Source organism: Oncorhynchus masou, chromosome 21, assembly GCF_036934945.1.
Source record: "Oncorhynchus masou masou isolate Uvic2021 chromosome 21, UVic_Omas_1.1, whole genome shotgun sequence".
NCBI classification, from domain to species: Eukaryota; Metazoa; Chordata; class Actinopteri; order Salmoniformes; family Salmonidae; genus Oncorhynchus; species Oncorhynchus masou.
The window spans coordinates 52328489-52348674 of record NC_088232.1 but is presented as its reverse complement, the minus strand read 5'-3'; the positions used below and the strand labels follow the sequence as shown (position 1 = coordinate 52348674).

Below are 20186 nucleotides of genomic sequence, written 5' to 3'. Positions count from 1 at the left end.
AATGAATATAGAGAATGGCAGAAAGTCATTCATGAATGTGTTTCAAAACATCTATAAGCGCTCATACAACGAGCTGTGGATTTTTAGTGTGATATTTGCTTGTTTTGAGTTGAAACTTGTCAGTAGAAGCGTTTTAGGGAAGTTTTACGGGTTGCGTTCAAGGCAGTCTTACTACTACAGTCGCGCTGCGCTGATTATTAGACATATTAGACAGTTTCTCAAGTGTTCAGCGGCGCGATTACGATGAACGCATCCGTTTGTTTAATGGGAGGGGTTGTGTAACCGTATGAAAAGGCAGAAAACTTTCTTTCTACATAAATATTTGTAGTAGTTCAGAGTTTCGCTTTGACTCTATTCTATCCAGTGCCCTGTAAAGATTCCCCGGACAGAGAGATCGGTGAAATGGCGAGCAAGAAGGCAGTTTTGTTCAATCTGTGGGGTGTCGTGGTTTCTCCCAGACCCGCAGAAACTTTCCTCAAATTCGAAGAGACCCACAAACTCCCCAGGTAGGAATACATATTTTCCAGAGGTGAGAGAGAGTGCAGAGTGCTGGCAGACACTAAAACTGTACACGCATACTTGAAACATAACATTGCCTTTCTAGGGAGTTTTTCCTATCCACTGTGCTTCTACACCTGCATTGCTTACTGATTTGGGGTTTTAGGCTGGGTTTCTGTACAGCACTTTGTGACATCTGCTGATGTAAGAATGGCTTTATAAATCAAATTTGATTGATTGATTATACGAGCATGTCGTAACTGAAAGGATAGTTTTACGGTAGTCTCGGTACGTTCTGTGGACTGTCGGGAATAGCCCCGTTATTGCGGCCCCTTTTTCCTTGTTCCGAATCAATCTGCTAACGGTTTTTACATGGCCTGAAGGGAAGAAAATATACAGTTTTTACAAAAAGAAATCCATCCAAAATTGCTCTAAACTTCTACAGACAGCAGTGGTGGAGCGCAGTCTCGCAGACCCCGCAAGTTCGGAACAAGCCTCCCCAACCAATAATAATAAATTAAACATTGCCATGGGTACAGATACATTTTTGTTGTTGTAAATGCATGTTATTCTACACATTTTGCCATTAGGGTGTTTTAGCGCTCAGGGATTCTTGAAAGATGGGACAATCTCAACTTTTTCCCACACAAATATTTGTCTTAATTTAAACTCATTTGTAATATATATTTTTGATAGACCAACTTATCAGCGATCACAGTAAAGGAAGAACCTCCCCCGCAAAAATGTATTCATAAAATACAACTAACGGGATGTATGTCAACTCTGTCAGACACCATCAAAGGCTCGTTGATTTTTACAATTATTGTTCAAAGGCCTTGATTGTTTAATTCTAACAGTAGATTATTCAAATATGTAATACAAAACTCCAAACTTATTTTTGTTTTGTTTTATAGTAGTATTAAATGCTTCAGAGTTTATTTTGTTAGCATTTTTCTGGCACATTTTTCAAGATTTCGAACATAAAACAACGTTTTATAATGTAATATCCCATTGGTCGAGAACAGCAAATGCAGTGCATTCGCAAAGTACTCAGACCCCTTGACTTTATCCACATTACAGCCTTGTTCTAAAATGTATTCAATTATTATTTATCTCATTAATCTACACACAATAGCATCTAATGACAAAGCAAAAACATTGACATTTTGCGTTTCTTAATATATATATATCTATTATATATATATTAATAATAATAATAATAATAAATATATATTTATATATATATATATATATTATTTTTTTAAATCATAGATTGTGCAATATGTTTGTGCTGTGTAAATGTATGTTTATGTTCTGGTTTAGTGGTTTTCTGGAGAAGCTGGTGACAAACGAGGACAGTGCAATGCAACGTGCAGAGAGGGGCAAACTCTCCCTCTCTCAGGTGAGTTACGCACACGCACGCACACACACCACACCACACCACACCACACACACACACACAGGTCGCCTAAACAGACAAATAATGTCAAGTTCAAACTACTAACATGGTCAGAACTCAGTTACCAAGCTGTTAACTCCAAAAGTTCAAGATCTTGATCATTGTTTCCTCAGTGGGCCCTAGAACTGGTACAAACACCAATAATATAGCCTATATTATAATCCATGGAAATGTGTCTTCTATTTGAATGTGTCTTCTATTTGAAATGTGTCTTCTATTTGAAACGAGTCTTCTATTTGAAATGTGTCTTCTATTTGAAATGTGTCTTCTATTTGGATGTGTCTTCTATTTTAATGTGTCTTCTAATGTGTCTTCTATTTGAAATTTTCTATTTGAAATGTGTCTTCTATTTGGATGTGTCTTCTGTTTTATTTTTCTGTTGAAATGTGTTCCATTGATTGCATCACCTTGTGATGACACGTGTGTGTGTGTGTGTGTGTGTGTGTGTGTGTGTGTGTGTGTGTGTGTGTGTGTGTGTGTGTGTGTGTGTGTGTGTGTGTGTGTGTGTGTGTAGATGATCCCAGAGCTTGATGCAGAGTGTGTGAGTGCAGCATCAGATCAGAAGGTCAGTCTTGCTGCTGGGTTCTCTGTTAAGAGCCTGTTGGAGGAACTCAGAGACTCAACCACCGTCAACAAACACATTCTGCAGACCGTAGCTACGCTCCGCAGACAAGGTAACACACACACACACGCACATCTGACACACACATAGGGTCCTGTGTGGCTCACGGTAGAGCATGGCGCTTGCAACGCCACATCTGACCCATATGTAAAAAAAAAAAAAAAAAAAAGTAGTGGCACCGACTTGTAAGTCGCTTTGGACAAAAGCGTCTGTAAATGGGATATATTTTATTTATTTACACTCTAAGGTCACATGCCTAGTCCCGCGTCCTTGTGTTGTCTGTCAGGGTTATTGACAGGTGTGTTGGCCAACCAGTGGGTGGATGACAGTGGGTGTGGAGATAGCTCTGGCCGTCTCCTCTCTCTGCTGGGCGTCCATTTTGATGTGGTGCTACAGTCCTGTCGTACCGGCCTCAGGGTCCCAGAGGCCGACCTGTTCATCTCCGCTCTCAAACAGCTGGGAGTGCCTCCGAAACAGGTGCACACACACACACACACACACACACACACACACACACACACACACACACACACACACACACACACACACACACACACACACACACACACAATCTGACTTGTCATCACTTCTCGCTTGTGAGAAGCAAGAATGCAAGAATTTCCATGGAAGGCAAATTTCAGTTGAAGACACATTACCAGAGAAGATACATTACCATGGAAGAGACATTACCATAGAAGGCTATTGCCATAGAAGAGACAGAGAAGAGCCATTACCATAGCGACATAGAAGAGACATTACCATAGAAGAGTCATAGAAGAGACATTGCCATAAAAGTGTCATAGAAGAGACATTACCATAGAAGAGTCATAGAAGAGACATTACCATAGAAGAGACATAGAAGAGATATTACCATAGAAGAGACATAGAAAAGGCATTGCCATAGAAGAGACATTACCATAGAAGAAATATTACCATAGAAGAGACATAGAAGATACATTACCATAGAAGGCTATTACCATAGAAGGCTATTACCATAGAAGAGACATTACCATAGAAGAGACATAGAAGAGACATTACCAAAGAAGAGACATAGAAGAGACATTACCATAGAAGAGACATAGAAGAGACATTACCATAGAAGAGACATTACAATAGAAGTGACATAGAAGAGACATTAACATAGAATAGACATAGAAGAGACATTGCCATAGAAGAGACATTACCATAGAAGAGACATTACCATAGAAGAGCCATATAAGAGATATTACCATAGAAGAGACATAGAATAGACGTTACTATAGAAGATACATAGAATAGACATTACCATAGAATAGACATTACCATAGAAGAGACATTACCATAGAAGAGACATTACCATAGAAGAGACATTACCATATAAGGGACATTAACATAGAATAGACATAGAAAAGACATTAACATAGAATAGACATAGAAGAGACATTACCATAGAAGGCTATTGCCATAGAAGAGACATAGAAGAGACATTACCATAGAGACATAGAAGAGACATTACCATAGAAGAGTCATAGAAGAGACATTACCATAGAAGAGACATAGAAAAGACATTACCATAGAAGAGACATAGAAGAGACATTACCATAGAAGAGACATTACAATAGAAGAGACATAGAAGAGACATTAACATAGAATAGACATAGAAGAGACATTACCATAGAAGAGACATTACCATAGAAGAGCCATAGAAGAAATATTACCATAGAAGAGATAGAATAGACGTTACCATAGAAGAGACATTACATAGAATAGACATTACCATAGAAGAGACATTACCATAGAAGAGACATTACCATAGAAGAGCCATAGAAGAGACATTACCATAGAAGAGACATTACCATAGAAGAGACATAGAAGAGACATTACATATAATAGACATTACCATAGAAGAGACATTACCATAGAAGAGACATAGAAGAGAGATTACCATAGAAGATACATTACTGTAGAAGAGACATAGAATGACATTACCATAGAAGAGACATAGAAGAGACATTACCATAGAATAGATATTACCATGGAAATAGACATTACCATAGAAGACACAATACCATAGGAAAGACATTACCATTGAAGAGACATTACCATTGAAGAGACATTACCATAGAAGAGACATTACCATAGATGAGACATTACCATAGAAGAGACATTACCATAGAATAGACAGAATAGACATTACCATAGAAGACATAGAATAGACATTACCATAGAAAATACATTACCATAGAAGAGATATTACCATAGAAGACACAACACCATAGAAGAGACATAGAACATACATTACCATAGAAGACACAATACCATAGAAGAGACATTACCATGGATTAGACATTACCATGAATTAGACATTACCGTGGGAGAGACATTACCATAGAAGAGACATAGAAAAGACATTAACATAGAATAGACATAGAAAAGACATTAACATAGAATAGACATAGAAGAGACATTACCATAGAAGACACATAAGAGACATTACCATAGAAGACACAATACCATGGAAAATACATTACCATGGGAGAGACATTACCATGGGAGAGACATTACCATGGAATTGACATTACCATAGAAGAGACATTACCATGGGAGAGACATTACCATAGAAGGGACATTACCATGGGAGAGACATTACCATAGAACAGACATTACCATGGGAGAGACATTACCATAGAAGAGACATTACCATGGGAGAGACATTACCATAGAAGAGACATTACCATGGGAGAGACATTACCATAGAGGAGACATTACCATAGAAGACAGTAAATTACATGTGTGCACATACATTATCTTAATATGTAAATGTCATCAAATTAGCAACAACTTCTGACATCAATGTCTTGGAGTCACTGCATGAAATCGTCTGTCGTAGTAGCTGTTACAGTGCTTACATTCCTAACACCATCCACACCCCTTCCTTTACACAACTCTGTCTGCACACGACCTGAGAAACCCCATCTGACCTTCCTGTGTTGAGTCGCTCTTGGCTACTCCATCTCTCTTCCTCCCTCTATCTATCTATCCTTCTCCCTTCTCTCTACTCTTCTCTGCTCCTTCGCTCTTCTCTTCTCGTCTCCTCTCTCTTCTTTCCTCCCCCTTCTTTCCTCCCCCTTCTCTCCTCCCCCTTCTCTCCTCTCTCCTCCTCCTTCTCTCTACTCTTCTCTGCTCCTTCTCTCTTCTCTCCTCCTTCTCTCTTCTCTTCTCTTCTCTCCTCCCCCTTCTCTCCTCTCTCCTCCTCCTCTTCTCTTCTCTCTTCTCACTTCTCTCCTCCTCCCTCTTCTCTCCTCCCCCTCTTCTCTTCTCTCCTCTCTTTTGTCTCATCCTCCTTCTCTCTTCTCTCTTCTCTTCTCTCCTCCCCCTTCTCTCTTCTCTCCTCCTTCTCTCTTCTCTCTTCTCGTCTCCTCCCTCTACTCTCCTCCCTCTTCTCTCCTCTCTCCTCCCCCTTTTCTCCTCTCTCATCCTCCTTCTCTCCTCCTTCTCTCTTCTCCTCCCCCTCCTTTACCTCCTTTTCTTCTTCTTCCTCTGTCCCTCCCTCCTCTCCTCTCCTTTTTCAAACTAACCCTAGACCATTTTGGTGTTATAAGTGGACAGCTGACCTGTCAGTCTGTATTTCAGGCTCTGTGGTTGGCTGATGATGAGAAGGGGGTGGGAGCAGCAGAGGCATTAGGGATGACAGCTGTTTTGGTGAAGGACCTGCCTGAAGCTCTGAAACAAGTAGAGACCTTCACTGGAGTACAGGTAACACACACACACACACACACACACACCAACACACACACACACACACACACACACACACACACACACACACACACACACACACACACACACCAACGTGTTGGAACTTTTGTTGTCCGTAAAAATGTCTGTGAGTAGGTGACGATTATTTAGCAGATTTACAGTAATCAGCTGTTAGATTTGTTATCACAGACACCCCGATACACTCGCCAGCTGCATCATTCCAATCCCCTGTCTTGATTTGGTGTGTTTGTGTTGTCCAGGCCGTAACAGGGGAAAGCTACCCAGCCTCTTGCAACCCAGAAGAGGTTTCTCATGGATATGTCACCGTCAAGGTAACAACCCCCCCCCCCCCCACAAACACACACACAGCACAGACAATGCTGTATGTAGAAGACAGCGTGTACATGATTACACAGTGTTCTTGAAGCTTGTTCTCTCTCTCTCTCTCTCTCTCTCTCTCTCTCTCTCTCTCTCTCTCTCTCTCTCTCTCTCTCTCTGCATTTAATTCAGATCAAAGGGTTTTATTGGCATGGGATACATATGTTTACATTGCCGTAGCAAGTGAAATCGATAATAAACAAAAGTGAAATAAACAAAAAAAAATTAACAGTAAACATTAGACTCACAAAAGTTCCAAAATAATAAAGACATTTTGAATGTCGTATCATGTCTATGTACATTGTTGTAATGATGTGCAAATAGTTAAAGTACAAAAGGGAAAATAAATCAACATAAATATTGGTTGTATTTACAATGGTGTTTGTTCCTTACTGGTTTCCCTTTTCTTGTGGCAACAGGTCACAAATCTTGCTGCTGTGCTGGCACACTGGTATTTCACCCAGTAGATATGGGAGTTTATCAAAATTGGATTTGTTTTCTAATTAGTTGTGGGTCTGTGTAATCTGAGGGAAATATGGGTCTCAAATATGGTCATACATTGAGCAGGAAGTGAGGAAGTGCAGCTCAGTTTCCACCTAATTTTGTGGGCAGTGTGCACATAGCCTGTCTTCTCTTGAGAGTCATGTCTGTCTACGGCAGGATTTCTCAATAGCAAGGCTTTGCTCACTGAGTCTGTACATAATCAAAGCTTTCCTTAATTGTGGGTCAGTCACAGTCGTCAGGTATTGCCTACTGCCACTGTGTACTCTCTGCTTAGGGCCAAATAGCATTCTAGTTTGGTCAGTTTTTTTGTTAATTCTTTCCAAAGTGTCAAGTAATTATCTTTTTGTTTTCTCTTGATTAGTTTGGGTCTAATTGTGTTTCTTTCCTGGGGCTCTGTGGGGTGTGTTTGTGTTTGTGAACAGAGCCCCAGGACCAGCTCGCTTAGGGGACTCTTCTCCAGGTTCATTTCTCTGTAGGTGATGGCTTTGTTATGGAACTTTTAGGTGGTTGTAGAATTTAACTTTTCTGGATTTTGATAATTACCGGGTAGTAATTATCTTTTAGTGATTAAAAGATATTGGTGATCCAATACCTTTGACAAATGAAGTCAAGCACCCTGTCATTCTCTCCAAAGACCTTCACATATCTACACTTATCCTCAGCCACATACATCAACAAACAGGACACGGTGGAAGGAACCATGTGCTCTCACTTCTACATCAAAGGTCTTGGATCACCAATTCAAACTCTGCAGCAAGGAAGATCATCTCAGAGTGTGTTGTGTGCAGAAGGCGAAGAGGCCAGATTGGTGAGCAGAAGATGGCAGATTTGCCACTTGAAAGGATCGTGCCAGACATCCCACCATTTACCAATGTAGGTGTGGATTACTTTGGTCCTCTAGAAAGCAGAAAAGAAAGAGGAAATGTGAAAAGAGATGGAGTGATCTTTACATGTATGTCTAGTAGAAATACACATTGAAATTGCTTACTATCTTGACACGGATATGTGTATCAACTCCATAAGACGATTTGTGTGCAGAAGAGGACAAGTACAACACATACGATCTGATAATGGGACTAACTTCATTGGTTCTGAGAGAGAACTCAGAGAAGCTCTATCTGCTTTAAACCAAGGCAAGATGCTCTACTTCAGGAAGGAATACGATGGAGTTTCAACCCCCCCCGGGGGGCGTCCCAACATGGAGGAGTCTAGGAAAGGCTCATTGGGATGATTCGCCAGGTGCTCCATTCTGTCCTGAAACAACAGAGCCTAGATGAGGTGCACACCGTGCTGTGTAAAGTAGAGGCTTTTCTAAACAGCCACCCAATCACCACGGTAACCAACGACCCCCTGGATCTAGAAGCTCTCACCCCAAATCAAATTTTACTTTTAATGTCAAATTTTGTCCTACCCTCTGGGAACTTAATTTTGTTTTAAACGACATTGTTTTGGAAGAGATGGACACAGGAGTCTTGTGACTCTTGCAGGAAAGACAAAAGTGGGGTAATGTGAAAATGCAGCTTCCGCGAAGGAGATGTGGTTCTGGTCATGAAGCCCACGGCACCACGTAGTGCCTGGATACTTGGAAAGGTTGTTGAGACCAAGCCTGATTCCAAGGGGTTACTAGGTGTAGTACACCTGAAGACAAGAAGCAACATTATAGAAAGACCAATATCCAAGATCTGCCTACTCCAAGAAGGTGAGAGGAAGAGGAAGCCCCCTTCAAGTAAATACCTCTACTGGATCGGTGCCCCTCCCACCCACGGGAAGGCTGAGTTAACGTAGGCTAATGTGATTAACAAGTAAGGAATGTAATGTAAGTAAGTAATGTAAGTAACAAGAACATTTCCCAGGACATAGACATATCTGATATTGGCAGAAAGCTTAAATTCTTGTTAATCTCATTGCACTGTCCAATTTATAGTAGCTATTACAGTGAAAGGATACCATGCAACTGTTTGAGGAGAGTGGCACAATTATGAACTTGAAAATGTATTAATAAACCAATTAGGCACATTTGGGCAGTCTTGATACAACATTTTGACCAAAAATGCAATGGTTCTTTGAATCAGTCTAAAGCTTTGCACTTACACTGCTGCCATCTAGTGGCCATAATATAAATTGCTCCTGGGCTGGAATAATACATTATGGCCTTTCTCTTGCATTTCAAAAATGATTGTAAAAAATAAAAAAATCATTTTACTAGATCTGTTATATTCTCTTATATTAATTTCACATTTCGACAAACTTCAAAGTGTTGGTTACCAAGAAATGGTACCAATGATATGCATATCCTTGCTTCAGGTCCTGAGCTAAAAGGCAGTTAAATTAGGATGTGTAATTTTAGGAGAAAATGTTAAGAAAAAAAGGGGTCCGATCGTTAAGAGGTTTTATAAGCTTTTCACACCAAGTCATATTGGGTCCAACGTGGAGTTCCTGGCGGCAGCGATGCTCCAAAGGCCATGGACCCTGCTGATAACCACAGTGTTGGAGATGAACCCCCAACACCGCTGGGAACCAATCGGTGTGGGGGTCTCTGGCGATCCCATAGAGGAGAAGGTGTTGACAACCCAGGATGCCCTGCTGTTACTGTCCACCCCATCTACATTTGAGACACGCAGGAAATGACAAACTGGGTGCTACAGGATGCTGCCATGTACAACCCGTCAACCTATTACACAACTTACCTTGTTATAGGCTGAGCTGGGGCTAAGCTACGACAGAGTTTACCTTGTTATAGGCTGAGCTGGGGCTAAGCTACGACAGAGTATACCTTGTTATAGGCTGAGCTGGGGCTAAGCTACGACAGAGTTTACCTTGTTATAGGCTGAGCTGGGGCTAAGCTACGACAGAGTATACCTTGTTATAGGCTGAGCTGGGGCTAAGCTACGACAGAGTTTACCTTGTTATAGGCTGAGCTGGGGCTAAGCTTCGACAGAGTTTACCTTGTTATACGCTGAGCTGGGGCTAAGCTATGACAGAGTTTACCTTGTTATAGGCTGAGCTGGGGCTAAGCTACGACAGAGTTTACCTTGTTATAGGCTGAGCTGGGGCTAAGCTTCGACAGAGTTTACCTTGTTATAGGCTGAGCTGGGGCTAAGCTACGACAGAGTTTACCTTGTTATAGGCTGAGCTGGGGCTAAGCTTCGACAGAGTTTACCTTGTTATACGCTGAGCTGGGGCTAAGCTATGACAGAGTTTACCATGTTATAGGCTGAGCTGGGGCTAAGCTTCGACAGAGTTTACCTTGTTATAGGCTGAGCTGGGGCTAAGCTACGACAGAGTTTACCTTGTTATACGCTGAGCTGGGGCTAAGCTATGACAGAGTTTACCTTGTTATAGGCTGAGCTGGGGCTAAGCTACGACAGAGTTTACCTTGTTATAGGCTGAGCTGGGGCTAAGCTACGACAGAGTTTACCTTGTTATAGGCTGAGCTGGGGCTAAGCTACGACAGAGTTTACCTTGTTATAGGCTGAGCTGGGGCTAAGCTACGACAGAGTTTACCTTGTTATAGGCTGAGCTGGGGCTAAGCTTCAACAGAGTTTACCTTGTTATAGGCTGAGCTGGGGCTAAGCTACGACAGAGTTTACCTTGTTATAGACTGAGCTGGGGCTAAGCTACGACAGAGTTTACCTTGTTATAGGCTGAGCTAGGGCTAAGCTACGACAGAGTTTGCCTTGTTATAGGCTGAGCTGGGGATAACTGGTTGTTATGGGCTGAACTGAGGCTAACTGGTTGTTATAGGCTGAACTGTCGCTAACTGGTTGTAATGGGCTGAACTGAGGCTAACTGGTTGTTATGGGCTGAACTGAGGCTAACTGGTTGTAATGGGCTGAACTGAGGCTAACTGGTTGTAATGGGCTGAACTGAGGCTAACTGGTTGTAATGGGCTGAACTGAGGCTAACTGGTTGTTATAGGCTGAACTGTCGCTAACTGGTTGTAATGGGCTGAACTGAGGCTAACTGGTTGTAATGGGCTGAACTGAGGCTAACTGGTCGTTATGGGCTGAACTGAGGCTAAGTTGTGGTAACCTCTGATTCTGCAGATCATCCCTCCATGACGACACAAACACATAGCATAGTTTCTTTTCACATCGTTTCTTTCCTAAGTCAGAGAACAGTTAGGGTCCGGTGTGTAGGAGCCATTTTCGCCTGTTTATGAGTTGTATATATGTTGTCTGTCAGAGTTGTTTTTTTTAACTTGTTTTGTACACTAGAGGGCACTATATTGTTGGGGTCATGGGTCACTGGTCTCGTGTGCATATACAGTGGGGCAAAAAAGTATTTAATCAGCCACCAATTGTGCAAGTTCTCCCACTTAAAAAGATGAGAGGCCTGTAATTTTCATCATAGGTACACTTCAACTATGACAGACAAAATGAGGAAAAGAAATCCAGAAAATCACATTGTAGGATTTTTTATGAATTTATTTGCAAATTATGGTGGAAAATAAGTATTTGGTCAATAACAAAAGTTTATCTCAATACTTTGTTATATACCCTTTGTTGGCAATGACAGGGGTCAAACGTTTTCTGTAAGTCTTCACAAGGTTTTCACACACTGTTGCTGGTATTTTGGCCCATTCCTCCATGCAGATCTCCTCTAGAGCAGTGATGTTTTGGGGCTGTTGCTGGGCAACACAGACTTTCAACTCCCTCCAAAGATTTTCTATGGGTTGAGATCTGGAGACTGGCTAGGCCACTCCAGGACCTTGAAATGCTTCTTACGAAGCCACTCCTTCGTTGCCCGGGCGGTGTGTTTGGGATCATTGTCATGCTGAAAGACCCAGCCACGTTTCATCTTCAATGCCCTTGCTGATGGAAGGAGGTTTTCACTCAAAATCTCACGATACATGGACCCATTCATTATTTCCTTTACATGGATCAGTCGTCCTTGTCCCTTTACAGAAAAACAGCCCCAAAGCATGATGTTTCCACCCCCATGCGTCACAGTAGGTATGGTGTTCTTTGGATGCAACTCAGCATTCTTTGTCTTCCAAACACGACGAGTTGAGTTTTTACCAAAAAGTTATATTTTGGTTTCATCTGACCAAATGACATTCTCCCAATCTTCTTCTGGATCATCCACATGCTCTCTAGCAAACTTCAGACGGGCCTGGACATGTACTGGCTTAAACAGGGGGACACATCTGACACTGCAGGATTTGAGTTCCTGGCAGCGTAGTGTGTTACTGATGGCAGGCTTTGTTACTTTGGTCCCAGCTCTCTGCAGGTCATTCACTAGGTCCCCCCGTGTGGTTCTGGGATTTTTGCTCACCATTCTTGTGATCATTTTGACCCCACGGGGTGAGATCTTGCATGGAGCCCCAGGTCGAGGGAGATTATCAGTGGTCTTGTATGTCTTCCATTTCCTAATAATTGCTCCCACAGTTGATTTATTCAAACCAAGCTACTTACCTATTGCAGATTCAGTCTTCCCAGCCTGGTGCAGGTCTACAATTTTGTTTCTGGTGTCCTTTGACAGCTCTTTGGTCTTGCCCATAGTGGAGTTTGGAGTGTGACTGTTTGAGGTTGTGGACAGGTGTATTTTATACTGGTAACAAGTTCAAACAGGTGCCATTAATACAGGTAACGAGTGGAGGACAGAGGAACCTCTTACAGAAGAAGTTACAGGTCTGTGAGAGCCAGAAATCTTGCTTGTTTGTAGGTGACCAAATACTTAATTTCCACCATAATTTGCAAAAGAATTAATAAAAAATCCTACAATGTGATTTTCTGGATTTTTTTCCTCATTTTGTCTGTCATAGTTGAAGTGTACCTGTGATGGAAATTACAGGCCTCTCTCATCTTTTTAAGTGGGACAACATGCACAATTGGTGGCTGACTAAATACTTTTTGCCCCACTGTAGGTAGCACAGGTGATCAGGAAGGGTTAACACAGGTGACCAGGAAGGGTTAGTACAGGTGACCAGGAAGGGTTAGTACAGGTGACCAGGAAGGGTTAATACAGGTGACCAGGAAGGGTTAGTACAGGTGACCAGGAAGGGTTAGTACAGGTGACCAGGAAGGGTTAATACAGGTGATCAGGAAGGGTTAGTACAGGTGATCAGGAAGGGTTAGCACAGGTGATCAGGAAGGGTTAACACAGGTGACCAGGAAGGGTTAGCACAGGTGACCAGGAAGGGTTAGTACAGGTGATCAGGAAGGGTTAGCACAGGTGACCAGGAAGGGTTAGCACAGGTGACCAGGAAGGGTTAGTACAGGTGATCAGGAAGGGTTAGCACAGGTGACCAGGAAGGGTTAACACAGGTGACCAGGAAGGGTTAGCACAGGTGACCAGGAAGGGTTAGTACAGGTGATCAGGAAGGGTTAGCACAGGTGATCAGGAAGGGTTAGTACAGGTGATCAGGAAGGGTTAGTACAGGTGACCAGGAAGGGTTAGTACAGGTGACCAGGAAGGGTTAACACAGGTGACCAGGAAGGGTTAGTACAGGTGATCAGGAAGGGTTAGCACAGGTGACCAGGAAGAGTTAGTACAGGTGACCAGGAAGGGTTAGTACAGGTGATCAGGAAGGGTTAGCACAGGTGACCAGGAAGGGTTAGTACAGGTGACCAGGAAGGGTTAGTACAGGTGATCAGGAAGGGTTAGCACAGGTGACCAGGAAGGGTTAGTACAGGTGACCAGGAAGGGTTAGTACAGGTGATCAGGAAGGGTTAGCACAGGTGACCAGGAAGGGTTAGTACAGGTGATCAGGAAGGGTTAACACAGGTGATCAGGAAGGGTTAGCACAGGTGACCAGGAAGGGTTAGTACAGGTGATCAGGAAGGGTTAACACAGGTGATCAGGAAGGGTTAGCACAGGTGACCAGGAAGGGTTAGTACAGGTGACCAGGAAGGGTTAGTACAGGTGACCAGGAAGGGTTAGTACAGGTGACCTGGAAGGGTTAGTACTGGTGACCAGGAAGGGTAGTACAGGTGAGAGGAAGGGTTAGCACAGGTGACCAGGAAGGGTTAGTACAGGTGACCAGGAAGGGTTAGTACAGGTGACCAGGAAGGGTTAGTACAGGTGACCAGGAAGGGTTAGTACAGGTGACCAGGAAGGGTTAGTACTGGTGACCAGGAAGGGTTAGTACAGGTGACCAGGAAGGGTTAGTACAGGTGACCAGGAAGGGTTAGTACAGGTGACCAGGAAGGGTTAGTACAGGTGACCAGGAAGGGTTAGTACAGGTGACCAGGAAGGGTTAGTACAGGTGATCAGGAAGGGTTAGTACAGGTGACCAGGAAGGGTTAGTACAGGTGACCAGGAAGGGTTAGTACAGGTGATCAGGAAGGGTTAGTACAGGTGACCAGGAAGGGTTAGTACAGGTGATCAGGAAGGGTTAGTACAGGTGACCAGGAAGGGTTAGCACAGGTGACCAGGAAGGGTTAGTACTGGTGACCAGGAAGGGTTAGTACAGGTGACCTGGAAGGGTTAGTGCAGGTGACCAGGAAGGGTTAGTACAGGTGACCAGGAAGGGTTAGTACAGGTGATCAGGAAGGGTTAGTACAGGTGAGAGGAAGGGTTAACACAGGTGACCAGGAAGGGTTAGTACAGATGACCAGGAAGGGTTAGTACAGGTTGAGAGGAAGGGTTAACACAGGTGACCAGGAAGGGTTAGTACAGGTGACCAGGAAGGGTTAGCGCAGGTGACCAGGAAGGGTTAGTACAGGTGACCAGGAAGGGTTAGCACAGGTGACCAGGAAGGGTTAGTACAGGTGACCAGGAAGGGTTAGTACAGGTGACCAGGAAGGGTTAGTACAGGTGACCAGGAAGGGTTAGTACAGAGCGTCTGCCAAATGACTTAAATGTAAATGTAATGTAAATGATCAGGAAGGGTTAGTACAGGTGACCAGGAAGGGTTAGTACAGGTGACCAGGAAGGGTTAGTACAGGTGACCAGGAAGGGTTAGTACAGGTGACCAGGAAGGGTTAGTACAGGTGATCAGGAAGGGTTAGTACAGGTGACCAGGAAGGGTTAGTACAGGTGACCAGGAAGGGTTAGTACAGGTGAGAGGAAGGGTTAGTACAGGTGAGAGGAAGGGTTAGTACAGGTGAGAGGAAGGGTTAGTACAGGTGAGAGGAAGGGTTAGTACAGGTGATCAGGAAGGGTTAGTACAGGTGATCAGGAAGGGTTAGTACAGGTGACCAGGAAGGGTTAGTACAGGTGAGAGGAAGGGTTAGTACAGGTGACCAGGAAGGGTTAGTACAGGTGATCAGGAAGGGTTAGTACAGGTGATCAGGAAGGGTTAGTACAGGTGACCAGGAAGGGTTAGTACAGGTGATCAGGAAGGGTTAGTACAGGTGACCAGGAAGGGTTAGTACAGGTGATCAGGAAGGGTTAGTACAGGTGATCAGGAAGGGTTAGTACAGGTGACCAGGAAGGGTTAGTACAGGTGATCAGGAAGGGTTAGTACAGGTGACCAGGAAGGGTTAGTACAGGTGACCAGGAAGGGTTAGTACAGGTGACCAGGAAGGGTTAGTACAGGTGACCAGGAAGGGTTAGTACAGGTGACCAGGAAGGGTTAGTACAGGTGATCAGGAAGGGTTAGTACAGGTGACCAGGAAGGGTTAGTACAGGTGACCAGGAAGGGTTAGCACAGGTGACCAGGAAGGGTTAGTACAGGTGACCAGGAAGGGTTAGTACAGGTGACCAGGAAGGGTTAGTACAGAGCGTCTGCCAAATGACTTAAATGTAAATGTAATGTAAATGATCAGGAAGGGTTAGTACAGGTGACCAGGAAGGGTTAGTACAGGTGACCAGGAAGGGTTAGTACAGGTGACCAGGAAGGGTTAGTACAGGTGACCAGGAAGGGTTAGTACAGGTGATCAGGAAGGGTTAGTACAGGTGACCTGGAAGGGTTAGTACAGGTGACCAGGAAGGGTTAGTACAGGTGAGATGAAGGGTTAGTACAGGTGAGAGGAAGGGTTAGTACAGGTGAGAGGAAGGGTTAGTACAGGTGAGAGGAAGGGTTAGTACAGGTGATCAGGAAGGGTTAGTACAGGTGACCAGGAAGGGTTAGTACTGGTGACCAGGAAGGGTTAGTACAGGTGACCAGGAAGGGTTAGTACAGGTGATCAGGAAGGGTTAGTACAGGTGATCAGGAAGGGTTAGTACAGGTGATCAGGAAGGGTTAGTACAGGTGACCAGGAAGGGTTAGCACAGGTGACCAGGAAGGGTTAGTACAGGTGACCAGGAAGGGTTAGTACAGGTGACCAGGAAGGGTTAGTACAGGTGATCAGGAAGGGTTAGTACAGGTGATCAGGAAGGGTTAGTACAGGTGACCAGGAAGGGTTAGTACAGGTGATCAGGAAGGGTTAGTACAGGTGACCAGGAAGGGTTAGTACAGGTGATCAGGAAGGGTTAGTACAGGTGACCAGGAAGGGTTAGTACAGGTGATCAGGAAGGGTTAGTACAGGTGATCAGGAAGGGTTAGTACAGGTGACCAGGAAGGGTTAGTACAGGTGACCAGGAAGGGTTAGTACAGGTGATCAGGAAGGGTTAGTACAGGTGACCAGGAAGGGTTAGTACAGGTGATCAGGAAGGGTTAGTACAGGTGATCAGGAAGGGTTAGTACAGGTGACCAGGAAGGGTTAGTACAGGTGACCAGGAAGGGTTAGTACAGGTGACCAGGAAGGGTTAGTACAGGTGACCAGGAAGGGTTAGTACAGGTGACCAGGAAGGGTTAGTACAGGTGACCAGGAAGGGTTAGTACAGGTGACCAGGAAGGGTTAGTACAGGTGATCAGGAAGGGTTAGTACAGGTGACCTGGAAGGGTTAGTACAGGTGACCAGGAAGGGTTCGTACAGGTGAGAGGAAGGGTTTGTACAGGTGAGAGGAAGGGTTAGTACAGGTGAGAGGAAGGGTTAGTACAGGTGAGAGGAAGGGTTAGTACAGGTGATCAGGAAGGGTTAGTACAGGTGATCAGGAAGGGTTAGTACAGGTGACCAGGAAGGGTTAGTACAGGTGAGAGGAAGGGTTAGTACAGGTGACCAGGAAGGGTTAGTACAGGTGATCAGGAAGGGTTAGTACAGGTGATCAGGAAGGGTTAGTACAGGTGACCAGGAAGGGTTAGTACAGGTGATCAGGAAGGGTTAGTACAGGTGACCAGGAAGGGTTAGTACAGGTGATCAGGAAGGGTTAGTACAGGTGATCAGGAAGGGTTAGTACAGGTGACCAGGAAGGGTTAGTACAGGTGATCAGGAAGGGTTAGTACAGGTGACCAGGAAGGGTTAGTACAGGTGATCAGGAAGGGTTAGTACAGGTGACCAGGAAGGGTTAGTACAGGTGATCAGGAAGGGTTAGTACTGGTGACCAGGAAGGATTAGTACAGGTGATCAGGAAGGGTTAGTACAGGTGACCTGGAAGGGTTAGTACAGGTGACCAGGAAGGGTTAGTACAGGTGAGAGGAAGGGTTAGTACAGGTGAGAGGAAGGGTTAGTACAGGTGAGAGGAAGGGTTAGTACAGGTGAGAGGAAGGGTTAGTACAGGTGAGAGGAAGGGTTATTACAGGTGACCAGGAAGGGTTAGTAAAGGTGACCTGGAAGGGTTAGTAAAGGTGACCTGGAAGGGTTAGTACAGGTGACCAGGAAGGGTTAGTACTGGTGACCAGGAAGGGTTAGTACAGGTGATCAGGAAGGGTTAGTACAGGTGACAAGGAAGGGTTAGTACAGGTGACCAGGAAGGGTTAGTACAGGTGACCAGGAAGGGTTAGTACAGGTGACCAGGAAGGGTTAGTACAGGTGAGAGGAAGGGTTAGTACAGGTGACCAGGAAGGGTTAGTACAGGTGACCAGGAAGGGTTAGTACAGGTGACCAGGAAGGGTTAGTACAGGTGACCAGGAAGGGTTAGTACAGGTGACCAGGAAGGGTTAGTACAGGTGACCAGGAAGGGTTAGTACAGGTGAGAGGAAGGGTTAGTACAGGTGAGAGGAAGGGTTAGTACAGGTGAGAGGAAGGGTTAGTACAGGTGAGAGGAAGGGTTAGTACAGGTGACCAGGAAGGGTTAGTACAGGTGACCAGGAAGGGTTAGTACAGGTGACCAGGAAGGGTTAGTACAGGTGAGAGGAAGGGTTAGTACAGGTGACCAGGAAGGGTTAGTACAGGTGATCAGGAAGGGTTAGTACAGGTGATCAGGAAGGGTTAGTACAGGTGACCAGGAAGGGTTAGTACAGGTGATCAGGAAGGGTTAGTACAGGTGACCAGGAAGGGTTAGTACAGGTGATCAGGAAGGGTTAGTACAGGTGATCAGGAAGGGTTAGTACAGGTGACCAGGAAGGGTTAGTACAGGTGATCAGGAAGGGTTAGTACAGGTGACCAGGAAGGGTTAGTACAGGTGATCAGGAAGGGTTAGTACAGGTGACCAGGAAGGGTTAGTACAGGTGATCAGGAAGGGTTAGTACTGGTGACCAGGAAGGATTAGTACAGGTGATCAGGAAGGGTTAGTACAGGTGACCTGGAAGGGTTAGTACAGGTGACCAGGAAGGGTTAGTACAGGTGAGAGGAAGGGTTAGTACAGGTGAGAGGAAGGGTTAGTACAGGTGAGAGGAAGGGTTAGTACAGGTGAGCAGGAAGGGTTCGTACAGGTGAGAGGAAGGGTTAGTACAGGTGACCAGGAAGGGTTAGTAAAGGTGACCTGGAAGGGTTAGTAAAGGTGACCTGGAAGGGTTAGTACAGGTGACCAGGAAGGGGTTAGTACTGGTGACCAGGAAGGGTTAGTACAGGTGATCAGGAAGGGTTAGTACAGGTGACCAGGAAGGGTTAGTACAGGTGACCAGGAAGGGTTAGTACAGGTGACCAGGAAGGGTTAGTACAGGTGACCAGGAAGGGTTAGTACAGGTGAGAGGAAGGGTTAGTACAGGTGATCAGGAAGGGTTAGTACAGGTGACCAGGAAGGGTTAGTACAGGTGACCAGGAAGGGTTAGTACAGGTGACCAGGAAGGGTTAGTACAGGTGACCAGGAAGGGTTAGTACAGGTGACCAGGAAGGGTTAGTACAGGTGACCAGGAAGGGTTAGTACAGGTGACCAGGAAGGGTTAGTACAGGTGACCAGGAAGGGTTAGTACAGGTGAGAGGAAGGGTTAGTACAGGTGACCAGGAAGGGTTAGTACAGGTGATCAGGAAGGGTTAGTACAGGTGACCAGGAAGGGTTAGTACAGGTGACCAGGAAGGGTTAGTACAGGTGAGAGGAAGGGTTAGTACAGGTGACCAGGAAGGGTTAGTACAGGTGAGAGGAAGGGTTAGTACAGGTGACCAGGAAGGGTTAGTACAGGTGACCAGGAAGGGTTAGTACAGGTGACCAGGAAGGGTTAGTACAGGTGACCAGGAAGGGTTAGTACAGGTGACCAGGAAGGGTTAGTACAGGTGACCTGGAAGGGTTAGTACAGGTGAGAGGAAGGGTTAGTACAGGTGACCAGGAAGGGTTAGTACAGGTGACCAGGAAGGGTTAGTACAGGTGACCAGGAAGGGTTAGTACAGGTGAGAGGAAGGGTTAGTACAGGTGACCAGGAAGGGTTAGTACAGGTGACCAGGAAGGGTTAGTACAGGTGACCAGGAAGGGTTAGTACAGGTGACCAGGAAGGGTTAGTACAGGTGACCAGGAAGGGTTAGTACAGGTGAGAGGAAGGGTTAGTACAGGTGACCAGGAAGGGTTAGTACAGGTGACCAGGAAGGGTTAGTACAGGTGAGAGGAAGGGTTAGTACAGGTGACCAGGAAGGGTTAGTACAGGTGACCAGGAAGGGTTAGTACAGGTGACCAGGAAGGGTTAGTACAGGTGATCAGGAAGGGCTAGTACAGGTGACCAGGAAGGGTTAGTACAGGTGACCAGGAAGGGTTAGTACAGGTGACCAGGAAGGGTTAGTACAGGTGATCAGGAAGGGTTAGTACAGGTGACCTGGAAGGGTTAGTACAGGTGACCATGAAGGGTTAGTAAAGGTGACCTGGAAGGGTTAGTACAGGTGACCAGGAAGGGTTCGTACAGGTGAGAGGAAG

At 44.9% G+C, this 20186-nt stretch overlaps 1 protein-coding gene across 1 annotated transcript in view; it reads left to right on the top strand.

Annotated features, from left to right (window-relative positions):
- Nucleotides 1–207: 207 nt before the first annotated feature.
- LOC135507532 (bifunctional epoxide hydrolase 2-like) overlaps nucleotides 208–20186 on the top strand; it is a 29393-nt gene continuing 9414 nt past the window's right edge. Inside the window, exons 1-8 of the mRNA XM_064927040.1 lie at nucleotides 208–506; nucleotides 1822–1900; nucleotides 2472–2631; nucleotides 2866–3056; nucleotides 6192–6314; nucleotides 6578–6649; nucleotides 6828–6844; nucleotides 9611–9758. Coding sequence (XP_064783112.1) covers nucleotides 403–506; nucleotides 1822–1900; nucleotides 2472–2631; nucleotides 2866–3056; nucleotides 6192–6314; nucleotides 6578–6649; nucleotides 6828–6844; nucleotides 9611–9758 — 894 coding nt within the window. The 5' untranslated portion in view covers nucleotides 208–402. The remainder of the gene's footprint in view (nucleotides 507–1821; nucleotides 1901–2471; nucleotides 2632–2865; nucleotides 3057–6191; nucleotides 6315–6577; nucleotides 6650–6827; nucleotides 6845–9610; nucleotides 9759–20186) is intronic.